General features: G+C 36.9%; 2 protein-coding genes across 3 annotated transcripts; both read left to right on the top strand.

Moving 5' to 3' along the window:
• The first annotated feature begins 2,788 nt into the window (after window positions 1–2,788).
• LOC106947262 (neuropeptides capa receptor-like) lies at window positions 2,789–6,822 on the top strand. The gene is made up of 7 exons (XM_015032139.1): window positions 2,789–2,905; window positions 3,718–3,888; window positions 3,978–4,074; window positions 4,408–4,613; window positions 5,397–5,618; window positions 5,689–5,866; window positions 6,038–6,822. The coding sequence occupies exons 2-7, from the start codon at window positions 3,739–3,741 to the stop codon at window positions 6,403–6,405; spliced, it is 1,221 nt and encodes a 406-aa protein (XP_014887625.1). The 5' UTR covers window positions 2,789–2,905; window positions 3,718–3,738; the 3' UTR covers window positions 6,406–6,822.
• Window positions 6,823–9,731: 2,909 nt separating this feature from the next.
• LOC106947279 (rho GTPase-activating protein 19-like) lies at window positions 9,732–17,027 on the top strand. 2 transcript variants are annotated; one of them, XM_015032171.1, is made up of 11 exons: window positions 9,732–9,897; window positions 10,193–10,446; window positions 10,808–10,888; window positions 11,936–12,145; window positions 12,236–12,462; window positions 12,553–12,639; window positions 13,858–13,923; window positions 14,405–14,626; window positions 14,724–14,819; window positions 14,932–15,002; window positions 15,430–17,027. In XM_015032171.1, exons 1-10 carry the CDS (start codon window positions 9,851–9,853, stop codon window positions 14,989–14,991), a joined length of 1,350 nt encoding a protein of 449 aa, XP_014887657.1. In that variant the 5' UTR covers window positions 9,732–9,850; the 3' UTR covers window positions 14,992–15,002; window positions 15,430–17,027. The 2 variants fall into 2 exon arrangements, with proteins under 2 accessions (XP_014887657.1, XP_014887656.1); XM_015032170.1 differs by having other exon boundaries at window positions 14,932–15,029.
• Window positions 17,028–18,982: the final 1,955 nt, after the last annotated feature.

Raw genomic sequence — 18,982 nt, 5'->3', positions numbered from 1 at the left:
AGATCTCGACTTAGTTTCTCGGGATCTCGCGATAATAAGTCGAGATTTCTTTCCTTTTTTTTTTTCTCCATGTCCCCTTAGGGGCTCCGTACAGTTCAGACTGATCAGTACCAAATACAAATTTTGGATTTTGTGACCATCATTTCTCCTCATTGCTTCCACCAGCATAGAAGCATAAAATGCCCCTGACTACCCCGTCTGCATCCTGTTATGCTGCTCAAAAAATACTATCGTCTCCTCATTGATAGTGAATATAAAACCAATTTTCGAGGTTTAAAAAACTTCCAAAACAGGAAAATTCTGCAAGTTGTTTGAAACCTTTTAGAACATACTTTTCTCCTTGATTCTTAATTTTACAATCCCTTTAGGCATCACACCGCGGCGAAGATGATTTTCTGGAGTTAAAACCAAACATCAAAATCTGAAAGAAAGGGTGTTCAGTCTTTGATCATGGAGTGGTTGTTTAGAACGGGTCCAGATTTTCACATACGGCATCTTTCAGGTTTACAGACAAAGAGAGAGTACCAAGCGAGTGACATTTGTCTGGGCAAAATGCCTTGTTCTTCTTGTTGTCAGAATGAGCAGACTAGTTTGAGATCATTATTTGTGGAATAGCATCTCTGCCTGGAAAGTAAAATCTTGAAGCAGACTGTCAACAACAGTGAAAGACTGTAACCTTCTTTAATCACCTCAGAGCTGAGCGTTGACTGAGACTTTGCCATTTTGGCCATGATTTGATTCATACAAATCATATTTTTCTTCCACATCCTGTTGATTTTGATTTCCATTTTAATGCATTTAGATTGTTTTTGGCTGAGGAGCCTATCATTCCCCCTCTTCTTATTTTTCACCACTGCTGTTCTGAACAATAACTGGAGTGACCAATGTTACTGCAAAAAAAAAAAGAAGAATTCTGCATTTTATTTTATTTTATTTCCATTTGGGTCTCTATGCTGTAAAACAGTTAAAGTACTAAAAAAAACAACATTCAAGACATTTTTTGGCAATAAGTAACATAATGACATAATTAGTTTATGTCAGTGGTGGCTAATTTAGAGTGACAGCCCTAAAATAGCTCATTCTGAAAGGAGCTCAAAGTAGGAAGAACTGGCCAGGTGAAACCTCATTATCTGAGAATGATTTTGAGCAAAAAATGTAATGAACATGTTTTGTACAGCCAATAGACATATCCTAGCCTGAATAAAACTCAGTCCCTTGTCCTACTTGCTTCATACACAGGGTCTGGGCTAAGTTTGCCCATGGTGTATGTTTTACATCAGTTCGATGCTTAACGGTTTACCAGAAACTGCCTGAGCTGTAAACAACCATCCTCCACTGTGAAGAGAGAAGTGCCGATCCGAAAAAGGCGACTGTGTTAATTAAATATTTGGAAGTGTGACCAACATGGACTGAAAGGCTTCCTTCTCTTCCTCTGCCTTTGCTAAAACTACAAGCAGACTACAATTCTAAAACAGTACAGAAAATCTGTGTCATTTTTCACAACTTGTTCTGTTTGCTGATTGGAAACAATTTGAGTCAAGTGGAGAAAATCCCGACTGTGATGTAAGTATGAATTTTTTTTAAGTGGAATTACAAAAACAGAGACTATTGCTGTGGAACCACTAAACATCTAACTAGAACCCATTTTTACTTACACTCTGAAGGCCACCTTGGTCTTTAGGTTAATGTGTCCCTTTTACAACCTTCCCAATTAAGTTACATTTGCTCCACATCCTTGACACGACAAAAGAAGAGCAATATCTTTTACCATACTTCATGCTCATGTTTCATAAGTGGTTTGATTACTCCTGCTAACAGTTCTGTCATTTCTGCTGTTTTCTGTCACCAAGCCAGATGCGACAACTTCTTATTGTCCGCAAGCTTTGAACCACATACTAATTTCCTCTTAGACTTTGAGGTATTTGTTTTAGAAATGTATTATCAATATACAACAATTTCTTCATACTATCATGATTATGCTCAAACAAAGGCTTGACTTTGGTTAAAAAAAATATTTTTTAATTATTTGGTTCTTTATTCAGTCATTTATCAGTCACCAGTATTCGAAATACGTCAATCAATTAATAATGTATCAAGAAAGCAATCTCATTTATGCTGGTAAACTTCTAATGGATAGTTCTCTAAAATGACCTGATAATGATCAGGTTCTTCCTTAGAATATTAAATGAAAACCTAATCATACCAAAGTTTATGAGTTTAAGGAAAACAACATGTTTTCCCCTATTTTTCCTGATGAACTTAACATCATCTCCAATTTGACCATTTTGTAGTCAAAATTTTGCAACCTTAGCAACATTAATGTTTCTACTGACTGGTAATGAACAGGATGTTACTCAGGCCCAGGCCATTTCTTCAGGGCTTCCTATGTTTCACTGTTAGCTGACAGTCTACTCTTATAAATGTTAATTACACAAAATGGCAATAATCCAAACAAATCATTTAACTTGTGCATTTTCAGCTAAAATGAATTATAATTTTTCTGTTTTAAGGAATGGTGCCAGAAAAATCACAACCTGTAATTCAAGGAATTCAAAATGCCGTAACTTGAGCAAAATCGTTGCACATGCCATTTCACTTTCACAAGATATTCTGCCTTGCAGGCATTAGCCTGGTACATTCATGTGTTCAAGATTTTACCAGCTATGACTAAGAGTGTCTTTGTGAAGGATGAGAGAGAGAGAGATAGAGAGATAGAGAGAGAGAGAGAGAGAGAGAGAGAGAGAGAGAGAGAGAGAGAGTGTTGGAATCAGAAAAGGAGTAGCAGAGACACTGAGGTACTGAAGGAGGCATCCAAAGCAGGAGATGTTTTTTGTTGTTTTTCTTTTTTGCGTTTTGCCATAGAGGAGAGCCGCTGGTATTTTCTCTGTTTTCCCTTTAGAGAAAGGTAAGTCTAATTTTACAAATCTAAACGGCCAGAGGTTTTTTTCTGTTTCTCTATGATACTGATTCTCTGTCCTTGCTGTGTCTGACTCAACAGGTTACTCCAGTTAAAGGAATCTTTTTAAAAATCATTTTGTCTTCACTTAGAAAAACAAAATCGATTTAGAAATTGAATTATTTACAGATTTATCTGATGCAAGCACTTTTAGTAAGACTTTGCTTGTATTATTTTATGCTAACTTCATTTAATGTTATTTCGATAGTTGTGATAAACCAGTCTGAATTCTCAACAAAGCTTTTTGAATATTCTTTATGTGTTAGTTAAAAAAAAATTAATCAATCAGTAATTCTTCCAAAATCTTCCTAGATTTTCTTGTTCCTCTAGTATGGGTGCGTATTCTATCGAAAATGCAAGGTTTGTCACATATGTTATTCTTTTGTCAAAGATAAATCTCAATATTTACATATAATATTTGTCATATCTGCTATAAGTAGGTAAAACATTTAAATGATTCCAAATTCCGTGTAAGAACATAGTTGGAGTTCTGTAATTACATCAGACCTATTACCTTGTAAATTGCTTGCCTGAACAAATGTGCTCCCTCTTCTTTTTGTTTTGACAACAGCTAGAACACTGGATTTTGCAATTAATTTATGCAAAACCAACAGAGCAGCATATTTTGTACAATAAATCAAAGAAACCTAAATATTATTCTGAATAAATTCCATTTGATTTGATGATTATTTGGTGACATCACAGCTGTATTTTTATTGCAAATAATCCAACGCAATTTTCCTCCTAAAATCTTCCTGTAGCTATCGCCTGTCTGCCTCAACATGAACTTCACAGAGCAGATTTCATTCCTCTTCAGCTGCAACGTCAGCCCCAGTGAAACGCCGAAGCTCGACATCAGCGTCACCAAAAGTGAACCGCTCTCAGTTGCTGTACCCATGACGATCTTTTACAGCCTCATCTTCTTGTTTGGCGTATGTGCGCTTTTCTAGACTCAAAATTGTGACTTTGCAACGCGCCAATTGCAAATGTGTCAAAGTGCTCCCCTTTGAATGCGTCACAGGTCGTGTTCAACAGTGTGAGCATACTGACCCTCCTCATGGATGCTCAGATGAGAGTCAGCGCCATTCGTGTCTACCTTCTGAGCCTTGTTATTTCAGGTACCTGCTATGATTTATTACGTCCCGTGAAGTTCAATCACTCACACCTCTCAGAGCGAAAGTGACACTCAACATGTTTATGGCCCCAAACAGAATCAAATTCATTGTTATTGCCAAATCTCAGCTGCTCGTGCTTATAACTACTCCGAATATGTGATGGTGCTGTTGCACCTGAATTTCCCCTCTAATAAAGGCTATTTCTACTCTAATATTGCTATTCTAATTTTTTATTTTTTTTGTATTTTGCTGCTTTATGTTAAAGTCAATGCCCCTTAAATGTGATTGGTAATGCAAAGCTGATCAATAACTTTCTATCAATTATTACTGTTACAGATATTTTGCAGCTGTTGACCATCCCAGTCACTTTGTATCGGTATTACTGGGAGAGCTATCCATGGCGCCTTGGCCAAGCGGTGTGTAAAGTGTACTTCATGGTCCGTCAGATGTACTGCGCCACCACAAGCTGGGTTATCGTGACCTTCACCACGGAGCGTTATGCAGCAATATGCCACACCATGTGGTCCGTCTCCAGTCTGAAGGTACGGAGCTGATACAGCAAAGTTGGACCGCTTGTTCTTATAACTTGTCTTTTGTGTTGCCATTTTTTATTTGAAAGTTGGAGTTCTTGCACAAAGAGCAGTCAGATCTATGCATGCGCAGTCCTTCTGCCTGAGTTGGGATCTCTGATTGCTGTAAAAAGGAAGTAATACATTTTTAAATAAAGACAATTTAAAAATAAGGCGTTAACATGCAAGTGTAGTTTCAAAACAGCCATATTATAATGAGAGTAAAAGGTTGTGCTCCTTCAGTTTTTAGTTTTAACAGTACGATCAGAAATATTTACAGACAAATCCATATTTCTGTCAGCGAGGGAAACTAGTTGCCTTTTTGAGTGAAGTTGCAATTTTGTACATCAACATGTGACAGATAGTAAGTACTGTGTTACTTCTCATTTAAAGGACATCAATCCATAACATCTTAAAAACCTTTGCACAATATTGGGACCCACCCATGTCTCATCCAGTTAAAAAAAAAAAAAGTTCAAATGAAGGATTTTTAATTGGTCCCTTCTGCGGTCTTCACCACCCTCAATACCCACAGTTTGATTCACCCTTAATTATCACATTTCTGGGCTCATTGACTTTTCATCCACTCAGTATATTCCTCCGTGGGCATCAGTGAATAATTGTTTTCCATGTCTTGACTGATCATGATTACCACCTTGTGTCCCACTTAGCAATTAGCAGTCGGAAGAAAGGCTGATGAATTAAAGATGCTGTAATAACAGTGTTTCCCCACCTTTTCTCCTCTCCGTCCTAAAGAAGTCTCGACTGCCATGTCTCGTCGCTGTGTGGATCGTTTCCCTGGTGTCGGCTGTGCCATTCGCACTGGTTTACGACCAGGCAAGAGCCTGCATCCTCGACTACACAGCAACCACACAAGAAGATGCTTTTAAGGTCTCCACCATGTGTGAAATGACAGAACCCGATCCTGCTCATATCTACAAAGGAGCCTTACTCCTGAGAGCTGGGCTCTTCTTCCTGGTAAGGTCAGTTTTTCAGGTCTCTGTTTCAGCATCAGACATGAGCACTAAATATTCTTGTCTGACTACAGGTCCCCCTGGTCTCCATCTTTACACTCTACATGCTCATCCTACTCCACCTACGGAAGAATGGTCGTCAAAGGAGAAACATGGGTCTTATGAGGCCAGATTTAGAGGGAAGGCGAGACATTCAGTGCCATCGGAATGGAAAGCTACTTTTAAATGAAAAGAGGGCTTTAAAACTAATGGGTGAGCAAAAGAAAAACATACATTTTATTGCATGTTGGTTGTGGGAATGCAGATGCAGCAAAGTGTGGTAAAGTTTAAACAGTGAGAGTGTTTCAACATAAACTTATAACAGTAAATGTATGTGTTTGTAGTCAGTACTTTTAAGCTTCTTAATGTTTTTTCTCTTCTCAGGTGCAGTTGTGGTGGCTTTTTTTCTCTTCAACTTTCCAGACATTGCATCGTCCCTCATGCAGGTGTATGTGGTTGTTTGGTCTGACAGAGTTCTTTCCGTCTACACCATCCTGAAATCGTATTTGTCCCTGCCGCTGTGGTACATCAACGGTGCTCTGGACCCGCTTCTGTTCTGTATTTCCTCCCACACGTTTCGCAGGGCGTGCTGGAGAACATTGCGAAGGCTCAGACCACGCTGCTACTGGAGGTACCGGGGTCTGTCTTGGTTGAGGACACAAAGTTCTAGTGAGGATGCAAGCACAATGGCCAAGGAGAAGATTGACGGAAAATCCTGCAAAGCAAAAAGCGACAAAAAAGAAAAACTTTGAAAAGAGAATGGATCAGGCAGATGTGGAGAGAGCTGGGAAAGTTCTTTTCAACGTTAGCTGCAACAAAAAGCACTCTGAACAATATGCTTTCTGCCATGCTCTTACAGACAAAACATATAATTTTCTGCTTTCTCTCACTTCCTTTTGTTCATGTAGTATAATGTTGGAGTGTCACTCATGTAAAAAAAAAAGTTTGATCACAGTTATTACTTGAAAACGCTGTAAAAAAAAAACTGTTTTTGATTTGTAAGATCCTAGTTTGTGACGTTATTTCAGTAATAGTTGGTTACACTGTATAGTAATCTTGCATGCTAATGAAGAAAAACTCCATCCTATTTTTAATGTTACATACCATTAAAATCAACAATTACCTGTGAATTCTTTTCTCAACCTATTGTATGTGTACATGTTTAAATAAATGTTGTTATGGATTAATAATAGAGTACTGATATTTCTCCAGAGTGATAAACAAGCAGAAAATGCTTCTTTGAAATTGAATGTTTGTTGATATTTTTTACTTGAATTACACTTTAACTGAAATAATTGTCACCCTGGCAATTTGAGCCTATCTATTAATCAGAATTATCAATCAAGTAATCAATCTTGAAACCTAATAGTTAAACATATTTCTGTTTATGTCACTTCTGTATTTGCTTTTGATAATAATGCTGACTTTCTGCCAGTAAAAACACATCTATATAAAAAGCCAATAGAGCAACAGGAAAAAAACCAGCAAAAAATATATGAAATATCAAGCTCTTTATTCCCTACAGCTTTCAGTAAAATACATTTAGGGGCAACGTTCACATGAACAGCTTGATTTTGATTTAGATTGCTACCATTGTGTGATAATAAGCCATGTCTCTGATTTGCTGCCACCTAAGAGCAACGGAGGGAGCATTTTATACAAGCAAAAGCTTATTTGTCAATTCATAATATATACTTTTTTCACTCTTTCATCCTTTCATTTTGTCCTTCCATCATTGAGCACTCTTTCATACTGTTTTAATTAAAAAAAATGAAATTACAGAAATTAATTTGTTTTTGTTGTTCAGGCTGAACTGAGTTGAGTTTAAATACTTCATTGCTCCTAAAGACCAATCGATTTTCAGCAGTTAAGAAAATCTACAGACATCAGAAAACACCCACAAGAATTTAAAAAAGAAGAAAAAAAAAGACATTTACAAAGTTATATCAGGATTGCAGGCAGCACAGTTCATCTAGAATAATTTAAAAACCCGGCTAATGCAAATAAAAGACCTGAAGTGCTGGTTTGATTTTACCCTTTTGCCATACTGTAAGTAAATCTCTTTATTGAAGGCTGAACTTAGTGTGCGGAGGATGCCGAGGGTTTTCATGAATCACCGTTGCCCCTCTCACTGACTCTCGTTCAGGAGATTAGATTGAGGTCAAAGCATCACCAACAATCTTTGTACGGAAGTGCATACAAATATAGATTTAATGCATTTATGCTGGTGTTAATATTAATATATAAAACAAGGAACCATCCAGTTGAGAGAAATACAGCAGAAATAAATCATCACGTAACCTCAACAAAGATTGAGTAGAAATTTTTTTTATTTATATTAACCAGATTTGAAGATACGGGAGAAAAAAAGAGAAATATTTTTCATTTTCTGGATAAAATGAGAAAGATTTATCTGTGTTAGGTTACACAGGTTATTGTGTGCCTAATTGTAATCAACAGATGTTTGCAAATTCTTTCCAAAATTTGCTACAATGAAAATGTTGATCTTACTGCATGTAAAACATGTTAAAAAGTAAGCCAGGTTGACAGAAGAAATTCTGAAAACAATTTGAAAAAGCCTTTTAATGCTAAGAGTATTTAAAAAAAATGTTTTTGGTCTGACAAGAGTTCATTTGAAATTCTATCATGTGCCTTGAATAAATAAATCCACAATTCTTTAATTTATTCAGATATATAAATGATAAGTAATCACAGACTTCAGCATGGATATTCATCAAGTTTTATTTTTCCATTTTAGATTGGAATATTTCTCCCCTTCTTCAGCAGCTCTATTATGAAATGAAATTAAATGATGTTAGACTTATATAGCATTTTATTTTCACTCTGCAAATGATTTAACAGTATTCAGTCAAGTTATAATTTGTTTAACATCAGAAGATTCAGTGATTTTCTTTGGTTTGATAACAATGCAAACAGTGGCGGAAATATGTATTTGATACACTATTTTTAGATTTTCCTCATTCCAAATAATGGAGGTGTCTGTAATTTTCACCATCAGTTGTGAGAAAATAGGAAAAAAAATCACACAGATTTTTTTTTAATATAATTTGCCTTTTTTGCATGAAATAAATCTTTGATTAATGTAATTTAATCAGAAACAAAATTTTTTCTGATGGGTGTCATCTCTGTATATCTAATTTAAGACAGATATGTTACAAGTTAAATATTTTTTTTGCTTTGAAGCTCAGGTTGTAACTTGGCAGGTTTACTGCCTATGACTGGCTTACTTCTTACTAGGGTGTCACCATGGCAACTTTTACAGAGGGGGACTCATGTGTTGAAGCAAAGGCTCCTGACCAATCCATTTTCTGAGAAAATTAAACATCAAAACACACAGGTGCGTGGACAGTGACGCTTGGGGACTGTCTCTATCAAAACTGATTTCTCAGTGAAAAATGATCTTTGTATTGGAAATATTTTCTATTTAAAGTCAGAAATGAATCATTTTCTAGCAGAGTCAAAGGTTGCTTCTGATGCTTTTTAAATACTTTTTTTTTTTTTAAACCAGATTATAGGTAAATATTGGCTGCTGTATGTATTTTAAATATATTATGTTGGCAAAGTTTGTACATTTAACCACCCATAAGTAATGCAGTTTAAACATGTTTCATACAGCTTATGCACCGAAGGTAGTTCGAAAAAAGATGAAAAATAATCAATTTATGCAACTCATTATAATTTATATTTGTCTAAGTCAACAATGCTTACACAAACAACAGATTGTGCAGATTAATGGAAGCCAAATAATGGTCATTTATTCTAATCTTTGAAAAGTCAGGACAGTTAAATAATCCTTTGTTAGTACATTTGGCAATATCTAAAGACAATTAAACTAAGCTACTGTATTTGTATGATTTTGGCATCTCACATTTTTATGTAAATTGCGGAAGATGAATTGCCACAGAATTTCAAAGCTGCCATGGTCTTTGACGATGAAATAAGTTGGCAAATCAATCTTTTGTAAATTTTGCAACCATACATGCATTCAAAATCGTGGGATTGTGAGCTTGTAAAATAGCAAATAAAACCTAGCAAGTCTCAGATCGGACGCGGGCATTTCGGCTCTTAGAGCCCCGGAAAGAGCCGAAATTCCCATCCGTCAGTGGCTTAACGGTCGTTACGTACGTTACGTCGTGGGCGTGACCATCATGAAGCCGCGGAAGATTCAAAACGAAGATGGCGACTAAAAATTGTTCTCAAAACACTGAGAAGCATGATAGAAGGTAACACATTTTCAATCATTATATAAGTGAATGAACAGACTACAGTAGTAATATGAAAACAGTATGCTTCCTTAAATGGTATTGAAAGTATATAGTATTATCTTGTACTATTACAAACGTTACATAAAAAAATACATGCTAGCCCAACCCAGCTTAACCAAATAACCTAGCAACAGCTGGCAGACTGATAGGTTTGCTCAGTACCTACTTCAGTCGTTCACTTTTGGTACCCGGCTAGAAACTTTCTATTAAATGTAATAACAAGCTGATGGTGTTAATGCCTGTTTCTTTGCAGGGAGACAAATTGCAGCGTGTTCCTCTGTCACGAAAAACCAGACGCGAGCGAGCCTGTAATCTGTAACCCGGACTTCTTTGTGGAGAGGTTTAGGCATGAGCATCCGCAGATTTTCGCGGATTTGGTGCTTAGCAATATTACCCGGCTCATAGATCTGCCAGGGGACGAGTTCGCCCAGCTGACTGGAGAGTCGGTGCCGAAGGTGCCGACGTCCACCGGGTTTCTGCGCTCCTTCAACTTCCGCAAACGGAAAGGTAAGTGGTGTTAATGTGCACAGGTTTTGGAATCAGCTACTTCATACAAATGAGTTGTGTTTTTCCTTTAATAATGCATACAGATAAACATACTCCAACTTATTTACATTTTGGCTGCATCTTACTGTTGTAGGCAGCAGTAAGATATTTAGTTAATTATTACACGACTGCAAATTCAATTTTATAATGATTAAGCTCGTTCTTTATTTCTTTCTTTACGCATGGCCTTCTGGATGGCTTTTTTGCACACTCTTGGTATACTATGGAACAAGATTTGGATAATGCACACAAATTCAACATATTAAAAGATGATTTATTTTGTAATACACGTTATAATGTTCTTTATTGTGTTGCTTGACAGAAAAAGGAGTGATATTTGGAGCTCCCTTAACTGAAGAAGGAATAGCTCAGATCTGTCAGCTCATTGAATACCTGAGTAAAAGTAAGTTTACATGCTTTCCTGAAAGGAGGGTTATGGCATCATAATTACATACAAACATTATACAGTCACGATTGTGTTTTAGTGACTTTTTATTAACACCTTGATGTGATGAAACTGTACATATATTGCCTTTCAAAAGGATTAAACCTTTCTCAAAAAATTGCATATTTAACAAATATCTAACAATATTTGTGAAATGAATTAAACAAGAAAAAGCTAAACTTTGTTGTATCAATTTCTCAATTTAATTTCGAACACTATTCATCGTCTGCCCTGTGTTTTACAATTGTATTCACTGCTTGTGACATAAAATCCTAAAAAATACATGGATGTTTGTAATGGCTTGATGCAGTCTGCTGGGTTTCCTTAGATATAAATGTTTTTTAAACTACTTTGAATAATTAATTGAGAACACTCTATTGTTTGATAACCAGGATCAATTAGAATTGAAATGATTATTATTATTATTATTTTTTTGCTTTGAGCTGACATTTGTAGTGAATTGGTGCTTTATAAATAAACTGAATTGAATTGAGCTAAAAAAAATAGCGCAAAGCAACAAATGTGAAAAAGTATAAGGAGGTATGAATATTTTTTCAAAGCACTATGCATATGCTTTCAAACATAAAAAAGAAATACCACATATCATTACTTTTTACTTTAAAACTCGTGATTGAATCTTTGACTTGGATCAGACTTTCATTTGTTTGTTTTTTCACTACTAATAGAGTTACGTTTGTCAAAAATTGAGGCACCACAACTTTCTTTATGAACAATAAGTTACCATGAGGTCATGGTTTATTTCTAGAAAAGAATGATGTCACTTGCTGAAAGCGGACACTAGAAGCAAATGCATCAGTAAATAATTCATCTGAAAGCACTTTGCTCTTGCTGACTCTCTCCCTCAGTTTCATTCACCACATCTCGTCTGCCTCTTTCTCTGCCCTTGTGTGTTTGTCTTCATCACTCTGTGTCCAAAACGCCCACACACTGCCCTCCTTACTCCTTCCTCCCCTCTGGTTATCTCTCTCTTTCGCTGATCCCCAGACCTTCATGTGGAGGGGTTGTTTCGGGTGCCAGGCCACAGCTTGAGGCAGGCGGCCCTAAGGGAAATGCTCAACAGCGGCACTGAGATAGATCTGGAGACAGGTGACTTCCATCCCAATGATGCCGCCACTTTGCTCAAGGTGTTCCTGGGAGAGCTGCCAGAGCCTCTGCTCATGCATAGACATTACCATGCTCACCTGAAGATCGGAGGTATTTGTTGAATCGCACAGAATTTTGGCCCGTTTTGGTATTTTTTTATTATATTTTTTTTTATCATCTTTTTCTCTTTGCTTTGTCCAGAGTTGACCTGCTTTGACGAAAAGGGAAATAAGACTAATGTCCCCGATAAGGCCCGCCAGATTGAGGCGTTTCAGCTGCTTTTTATGTTGCTCCCACCGGCCAACCGGAGCTTGTTGAAGCTGCTGCTGGACTTATTGTACCACACGGCCCGCAGCCAGCACATGAACAAGATGTCTGCTATTAATTTAGCAACAATGTTTGCTCCACATATCATCTGGCCCAAAAATGTGAGGATCTTCTGAAATATCGAAAGAATTTCAGAACGTTTTTTTATTATAATTTCTTATGTATTTTTTTATATATATATTCTGATGCAGGTGACAGCAAGTGATCTCCAGGGAAACATAGAGAAACTGAATAACGGGGTAGCGTTTCTCATTCGGCACTCGCAAAAATTGTTCAAGGTAATCCACTTAGTTTGCTGCTTAACTGAATAGAATGACTAGAGTGATGTACATTGTAAGTGTGTCTTTTATTTAAGCCAATTTTCCCCGAGGTGAGAATCGAAAGTCATCTCACTGTTAAAGACAATCAGTGAGATGTGCTGATTGTCTTGAACTGCCGATCAAAAGCACAGTGTCTCTGATTTCAACACGAGGATCAAATCTGGATTCACTAAGTTCCTTTTGATAGCTTTGTCTTTTTTCATTAGTTATCAAGCTGGGATGTTGCCAGGGTTACAAGAAATGCAGACCTTAAAGAATATGAACTGAGAATTGGCACAGAGAGAAATCAGTAAATGCTCTTCGTGAGTGTTTTGTAAATTATGATCAGACTCACTAAGATTCATTTTCAGAAGTTGAGAGGTCATGATTGTCTCAGATTTTTTTGAGTAGGAGCTTTTGATCAAACGGCCGTGTATGTGGTATCCTAATCCTTCACTGTGGCCATTTTCAGCTTGTTTGTTGTGAAACTTCTGTGCCTTCGGCCAGGTGTCCTGCATGCAGACACACAACCACACTGAAGTCAGATTTACTCTCCCTGAAAAGCTCTTTAGTCATCCGTTCGAAGCCATCAAGTCCTATCACCCTGCTGTGTAATGAAACATTCCCACCGATTTCTTTAATGCACACTCCGAAACATCCGGACAAGGACGGATATGCGTTGACATTCAGTCAGTCGTGAAGTTATTACAATTCCCAGCAGCAGCTATATTATTTCAGAGCCATCTCCATGCAGGGGGTTGTTTGTTCTTCAAGTATTTGAGAACGAAACAACTGAAAAACTAGCATTTAAGATACAGATATTCTTAGCTGAATGATAAAATGAGCAGCCTTACCTTACTGATGTCATGGCTGACCTGTGTTGTGATCACCTAAAAACCTTTCTATTTTTCTTTCCATTGAGTTGATTTTACTTTGTCAAATAGTGACTCAGGAAGCTTTAACTTTCTTTCCATTTTAAAACACCTTTACAAATCAAATAGTGAAGTCTTTATACGTTTCTAAATTCTGTGTCATAAACAATGATTCATTATGTGTGCATGCTTTGAAATGTCAAATGTGTTCTGTTGACTGCTTTTGGTGCATTTCATGTTTTCGTTGATAGTGACTTAATGCGGTGCATAATAAATGAGATTCATCAGACTCCGACTTTATTGCACATATTTTATATCGTTTAAGGCACCTGTCTATATCAAAGAATATGCTCGATTATTCTACACTGGATCCAAAACGCTTCAGTCGAATGTAAGTGTGTTTCTTTTTTTTCTTTTCGTCTTAATAGAGAAGTTTGTAGCAATGTTCTGGATCTGTTTGTGAACTCAGTCCCCCATTTTACATCCATTCATTGTCATTGTATCTAAACAAACCACTCCTTACCCATGCCCTGTAGCTAAAACAATGGCTAATGCTGTACACGTATTTTCTATGAATTATTCAGGGAAATATTCATAATGTTTTATTTTTGTTGAATTTTTTTCTTTTATGTGTTTTTTTCTGTATTCTGTTTTTACATATGACTTATTCCCATTTTGATGTAAACCTACTTTCATTGATTGTCTTTCTCTTTGCTGCTGTTGCACAGGAATTTCCCCATTGTGTGGAAATAAAGTATAATTCTATTTTTTTTTTAGATGTTTGCAATACTGCTTGATTGATTTAAGATTTTGTCCAGCTGAATGTCAGTTGTGTGCGCAGTGTGTAATAGGATATCTCTTGACTTTTCTAGGACGACTTGAATCTCTCTTCAGGAAACAAAACTGGCTCTATTGCTGCGATTGCAACTTCGTCACCTTCTCACTCTATGAGGTCAATCGCAGGTGAGACCAGCAGCACCAGCGACATCAAGCCTTCTGAGAATCAGAGCTACACTGAGTCGTGTCTCAGAGAACTCTACAAGCAAGTCAACAGCATGCCAGAGTCTGCCAAGAAGAAAAAACTCATCAGACGGGTAACGTAGTGGGACTTTTCAGAGGACAAATTAAACTCAAACTATGCATTGAACCTTTTTAAGTCGATACTTTAACGAGGTGCCATCTTCTTCGTAGTTTGAAAAGCAGCCCGACTCGAATTCCTCTGCGGAGACACGAACTCCGTTCATCAAGAGACACTGGCGTTCGCGTTCTGCGGGTGGAATTGTCAAGGTTGGCGGACGAGCTTTTATGTTGCATCCTCTTTGATGCTTTAATCAATATTTTCACAAATAACTCATTATTATGTGAAGGACATGATTTGTGTTTTCCACTTATGTAACAGAGGAAGGCTTCTACGGAGAAAGAAAACGGCACACTGCAGAGTCTTCCTCCCAGATCCTGATGATGGGTAGATTATGAAAAAACACCCACAGGGAGAAAGTGAGTATAGCAACATTCAGCCTCAAAGTGAATGTCTTCTATTGGAATGTACGGGCATCGGGTTAAAGAGGCTGGCTTTTACAGTGGTACTCTTTATTTGTAGAAAATGTTTAAAATCATTTACCACGTTGGTGAGTCTTTTACTCAGAGGGAAATTGTGGATAAAATCCCACGTAGATGGAGATGTGTGGTGAAATACTTCAGTAATGTTTCTTGTTCAGTTAGACTGAAATTTTCCATAATTACTGACATTATATTAACGCATTTGTCCTGTTTTAAATGCTCAACAGCAACTTGTCGTTCTGCATTCATCCATCTGTAGCTGACAAATGTAACAATTATAGTTGCTTTCAGCTGGAGATTGGACAACTAATTAACCCCTTTTCATCCTCTCTGCCAGGAAGAATTGCTGTTAAAGGTTTGTGCTCCCCAAGACCTTGGGAACATCAGGCGTTTTATGTTATAGTTACTATCCTCTCTTTTTGGTTTTTGTTTTTTCCTTTAGTGTGAAACTTAAGGGTTTATAAAACCCCAAAGAATATCTTTGCAGCTTGCTAATTTAACACAACAGTGAGGATGCTGATGTTGTGTGTTTTGGGTCAGTCAAGTGTGACGTTTTTAAGCTGCCAAGAATTTGGGGATATTTTATTGAATTTCAGTGAATTTCAGTTCACAGATTATTATATTTTGCTGTTGTTTACATGGCAAGACCTTCACTGTTCCTCCTCTGTCGTCTTAAGAAACTGTGATGTGCTGATTAACTGTTTGTAAAGTAAATGTTGTTGGACCAAAGTTCCCAATTCAAAAGTGTGCCTTAAGCTGTGCGTCTTAAGTTGTAAAGATGAGTTCCTATGCAACAAGATTGATTTGCATTAGTTTAACATAAATGCTTCCATATTTAGAAAATTAATACTTGTGAAGAGAAAGTTAAAGGAAAGGTGACACAATATTTTTATTTTTTATTCCTTTAACAAAGTTGCGTGAACACTTTTTAATTTTTTAATGCTACTGATATTTTAAACTGGCATTTCTTTTTAGTTCCTACTTTTAAGCTTTTCCTTAGGCTACTCTGTATCTCTATGCATTAACTACAGTTTTGGATCTTAAAGTGGTGTTTTTTCCTGTTTTGGCGAGGGGTTTTTTATGTATGCTTTTATTTTTTTATTATTGTAATGGTTGATTCAATGGACTTGAAGCAAAATCAAATGTGTTTTTTTTCTTCTGACCACTGTCATATTTTTTTAAATGTATGTGTTTACAGAAAGAGTTTGCGCTGTTATCGCTTTTGAACTGAGTAATACTCGCTTTAAGCTGTTACCCTTTAACTATAATGTGATTACTGCTGCTTGGCCCCATGGTGCTTCTGTAGGGCTGTGCAACTTACTGTAATACTTTCGGATGTTTTCCTGAATTTCCTTTTTATTTAAATACATTTTGTAAACATTTTGTTTTTTACTTTTACGTGTTTTAGAGATTGTGTGAAGTCAGGTCCTGCACTTTTTCTTGCAACCACGAGGGGGTGCTGTTTAGTTGCAAATGATTGTGAGGTAGGAATCTTTCTACACAATATGTTGCTTCTGGAGATGATCACTCAGCTTTCCTGCTTATCGTTATCCACGCATGACCCAGTGTGCTGTTGCAAGCAATAAGATGTTTGTTAATGTTAACTGTTTACAAATGAATTATTAATTTAATGTTTATTATGGCAAAATTACCAAGGATAAGAAGACAAACAAACAAACAAACAAACAAAAAAACAGGCTAATCCCTTATTGAAAGCATTATTAGATTTTGTGGGCAGTGAGACCAACTTTCACCAATTGTTAAAGTTTGTCCTTTTCTCAAGTTCTTCACATAAGCGGCAGCCAGCTTCAGTAACGCTAAGCAAGCTTTTTACAGCCGGAGCGTCATATTTCTTTTGTCAAATCGAAAACAGATTGATGTCTGTGACCTGAGTTCTCCATGCTCTAATAAACTCCACAAAAAATGTGTTCTTCATTTTTGCTGTGTATTTATTCTTTTTTTTTTTTCTTTTGTCTAAATGTGCCAAGTCTGTCAAAATTATAAAATATATCACAATGGACGTTGACAGGAAGCCGCTCTGTTATAAACTCCTATCTGATCCATGGTTTTTCAGACATAAACTCTGCCTTCTGTTTGTCACATGTCACAGTTGAGCACAGAGAAGCATCTTTCTTTGTCCTGCGCAACTTTTCTCATTTTGTAAATTGGACTCATTAGAAAGTGACTTGCTTATATAAAATTTTGAATCGGCAGAACAGAAATCAGTTGTAACTCGCCCTTTCATTCCCCTTTGTTTGAGGTCTCATGTTTTGCAAACATCTCCTCCGCCAGACAGTTGTAAATTGCTGCCATGTTGTCTCATTGCTTTGCTTTAAGAGCCGAGAAGTCATTCTTGTGTACTTGTGTGCATTCCTATCAACTCTGTGAGAGCGGAGGGATGTTTCTACCCCCCATTACCACTAAACACCACTGTCTCCTCTTTAATTAGCAATTCATAACGGGAAGATTTACACTGAAGTGACATTTTTACAAGGACAAATGGAGCTTTTTTTTTTTTTTTTCTTTTTTCCCCTGCATGTGTATGTTTTATAATAATACGAATATCGTTGGTCGCATAGCATTGCATTCCAGTTTTTTCCTTCTTTTGTAACACTTGTAAGGATGATCCACAGAACATATTTAGACCTCCTGCTCGACCTCAATGAAGATGGTTGGAGCATCTGAACTTTATGCATTTGTGTTCATCACATAAGATGTTCTTCATAAACAGTCATTTTTGGTTTCAGCTAAAATTCATGCTATATGATACTTAAACAGCGTTCATTGTTCTCATGGTTGTCGTTCCATTGTGGGGTGAAGCTTTGCATGCAAACTGCTTTTCAAACCCAGTTCAGAGGTTTTTCTTTTCCCCTCAGATTTCTCACAATATGTTCCCTGTTTTTTCTTTTATTTTTTTTTTATGTTACCATTTATTTCACACTGTGGATAACCATGACCAAAAATACCCTGAATCCTTGAGATCCTGTTCTGGAGCCACATCTTAAAGTACAGATTTGCACTTTCACAAAGTGCAAATTTGACCTTGTAAACAGTTCCTCAGAAAGCTATAGTTACACTCTCAACAGCAGACAGGCTTTAATATATACGCTTCTTTCACTAAATGTCCCCCTGTGATCATATGAAGACGTCCTTTTAGGGGAATAAAATCGTTGTTCACTGTTTTCCATCTCAGCAGAGCTCTTGGTTTTTGAGTCCACTTTTAGACTCAAAAACTGCTTGGTTCTGGCGCTGAGCCTGGGATTGTGTTCCAGTTGCATTAATAAATTAAAATAGCAGGTATGAGTACACTGGAGTTTTTTTATTTGAATGTTTTAACTCTTCTGTCTGATTATGAAGTGCTTTAAACGGAACGTTGACTTTTTATGGTTATGAGTTTTTTTTTTTTTTTTTTTCCCTTCTAACACTTTGTAGTGTCTGTTGCTGCTTCCCCTGATACACAAGTAAAGACATGAAAAAGTGTTCACACCCATTCTGAAATAGCTTAAGCTCAGTCGGATTAGATGAAGAGCACATCTGAACATCAGCTGATTGTATTTGGTTCTGGACATTGAATGAAACACAAATATGCCGTTCTCCGACTTCAGTCTACATCCTGCATCTTGCTCTTCCTTTCTCCAACAAACCAAGAAACAGCTGAACTACATTCTCAACATGTCATCACCTTCTACAAAGGCATTTTTTAGTTGTGCTGGAGGAGGAATGTCTTTAAGAGTTACAGCAGAGTAACTCTTCAGGACTGGAGTTGGAGGTCTCTGAACCGATACATTTGTAAATTTGCCTAACGCTGTAAGGAGTCTCAAATCTGGATTCGGCTCCAGCCATCTTCCCATCTTCTCTGGTTAGCTTTCCTGTTCCTGCTGATGAAAATA

The sequence above is a fragment of the Poecilia latipinna genome, unplaced genomic scaffold (genome assembly GCF_001443285.1).
Source record: "Poecilia latipinna isolate Pla-1442-1.1 unplaced genomic scaffold, P_latipinna-1.0 Scaffold232, whole genome shotgun sequence".
Classification (NCBI taxonomy): Eukaryota; Metazoa; Chordata; class Actinopteri; order Cyprinodontiformes; family Poeciliidae; genus Poecilia; species Poecilia latipinna.
Note: the sequence above shows the minus strand (reverse complement) of the source record. Positions and strands in the feature narration are given on the sequence as shown.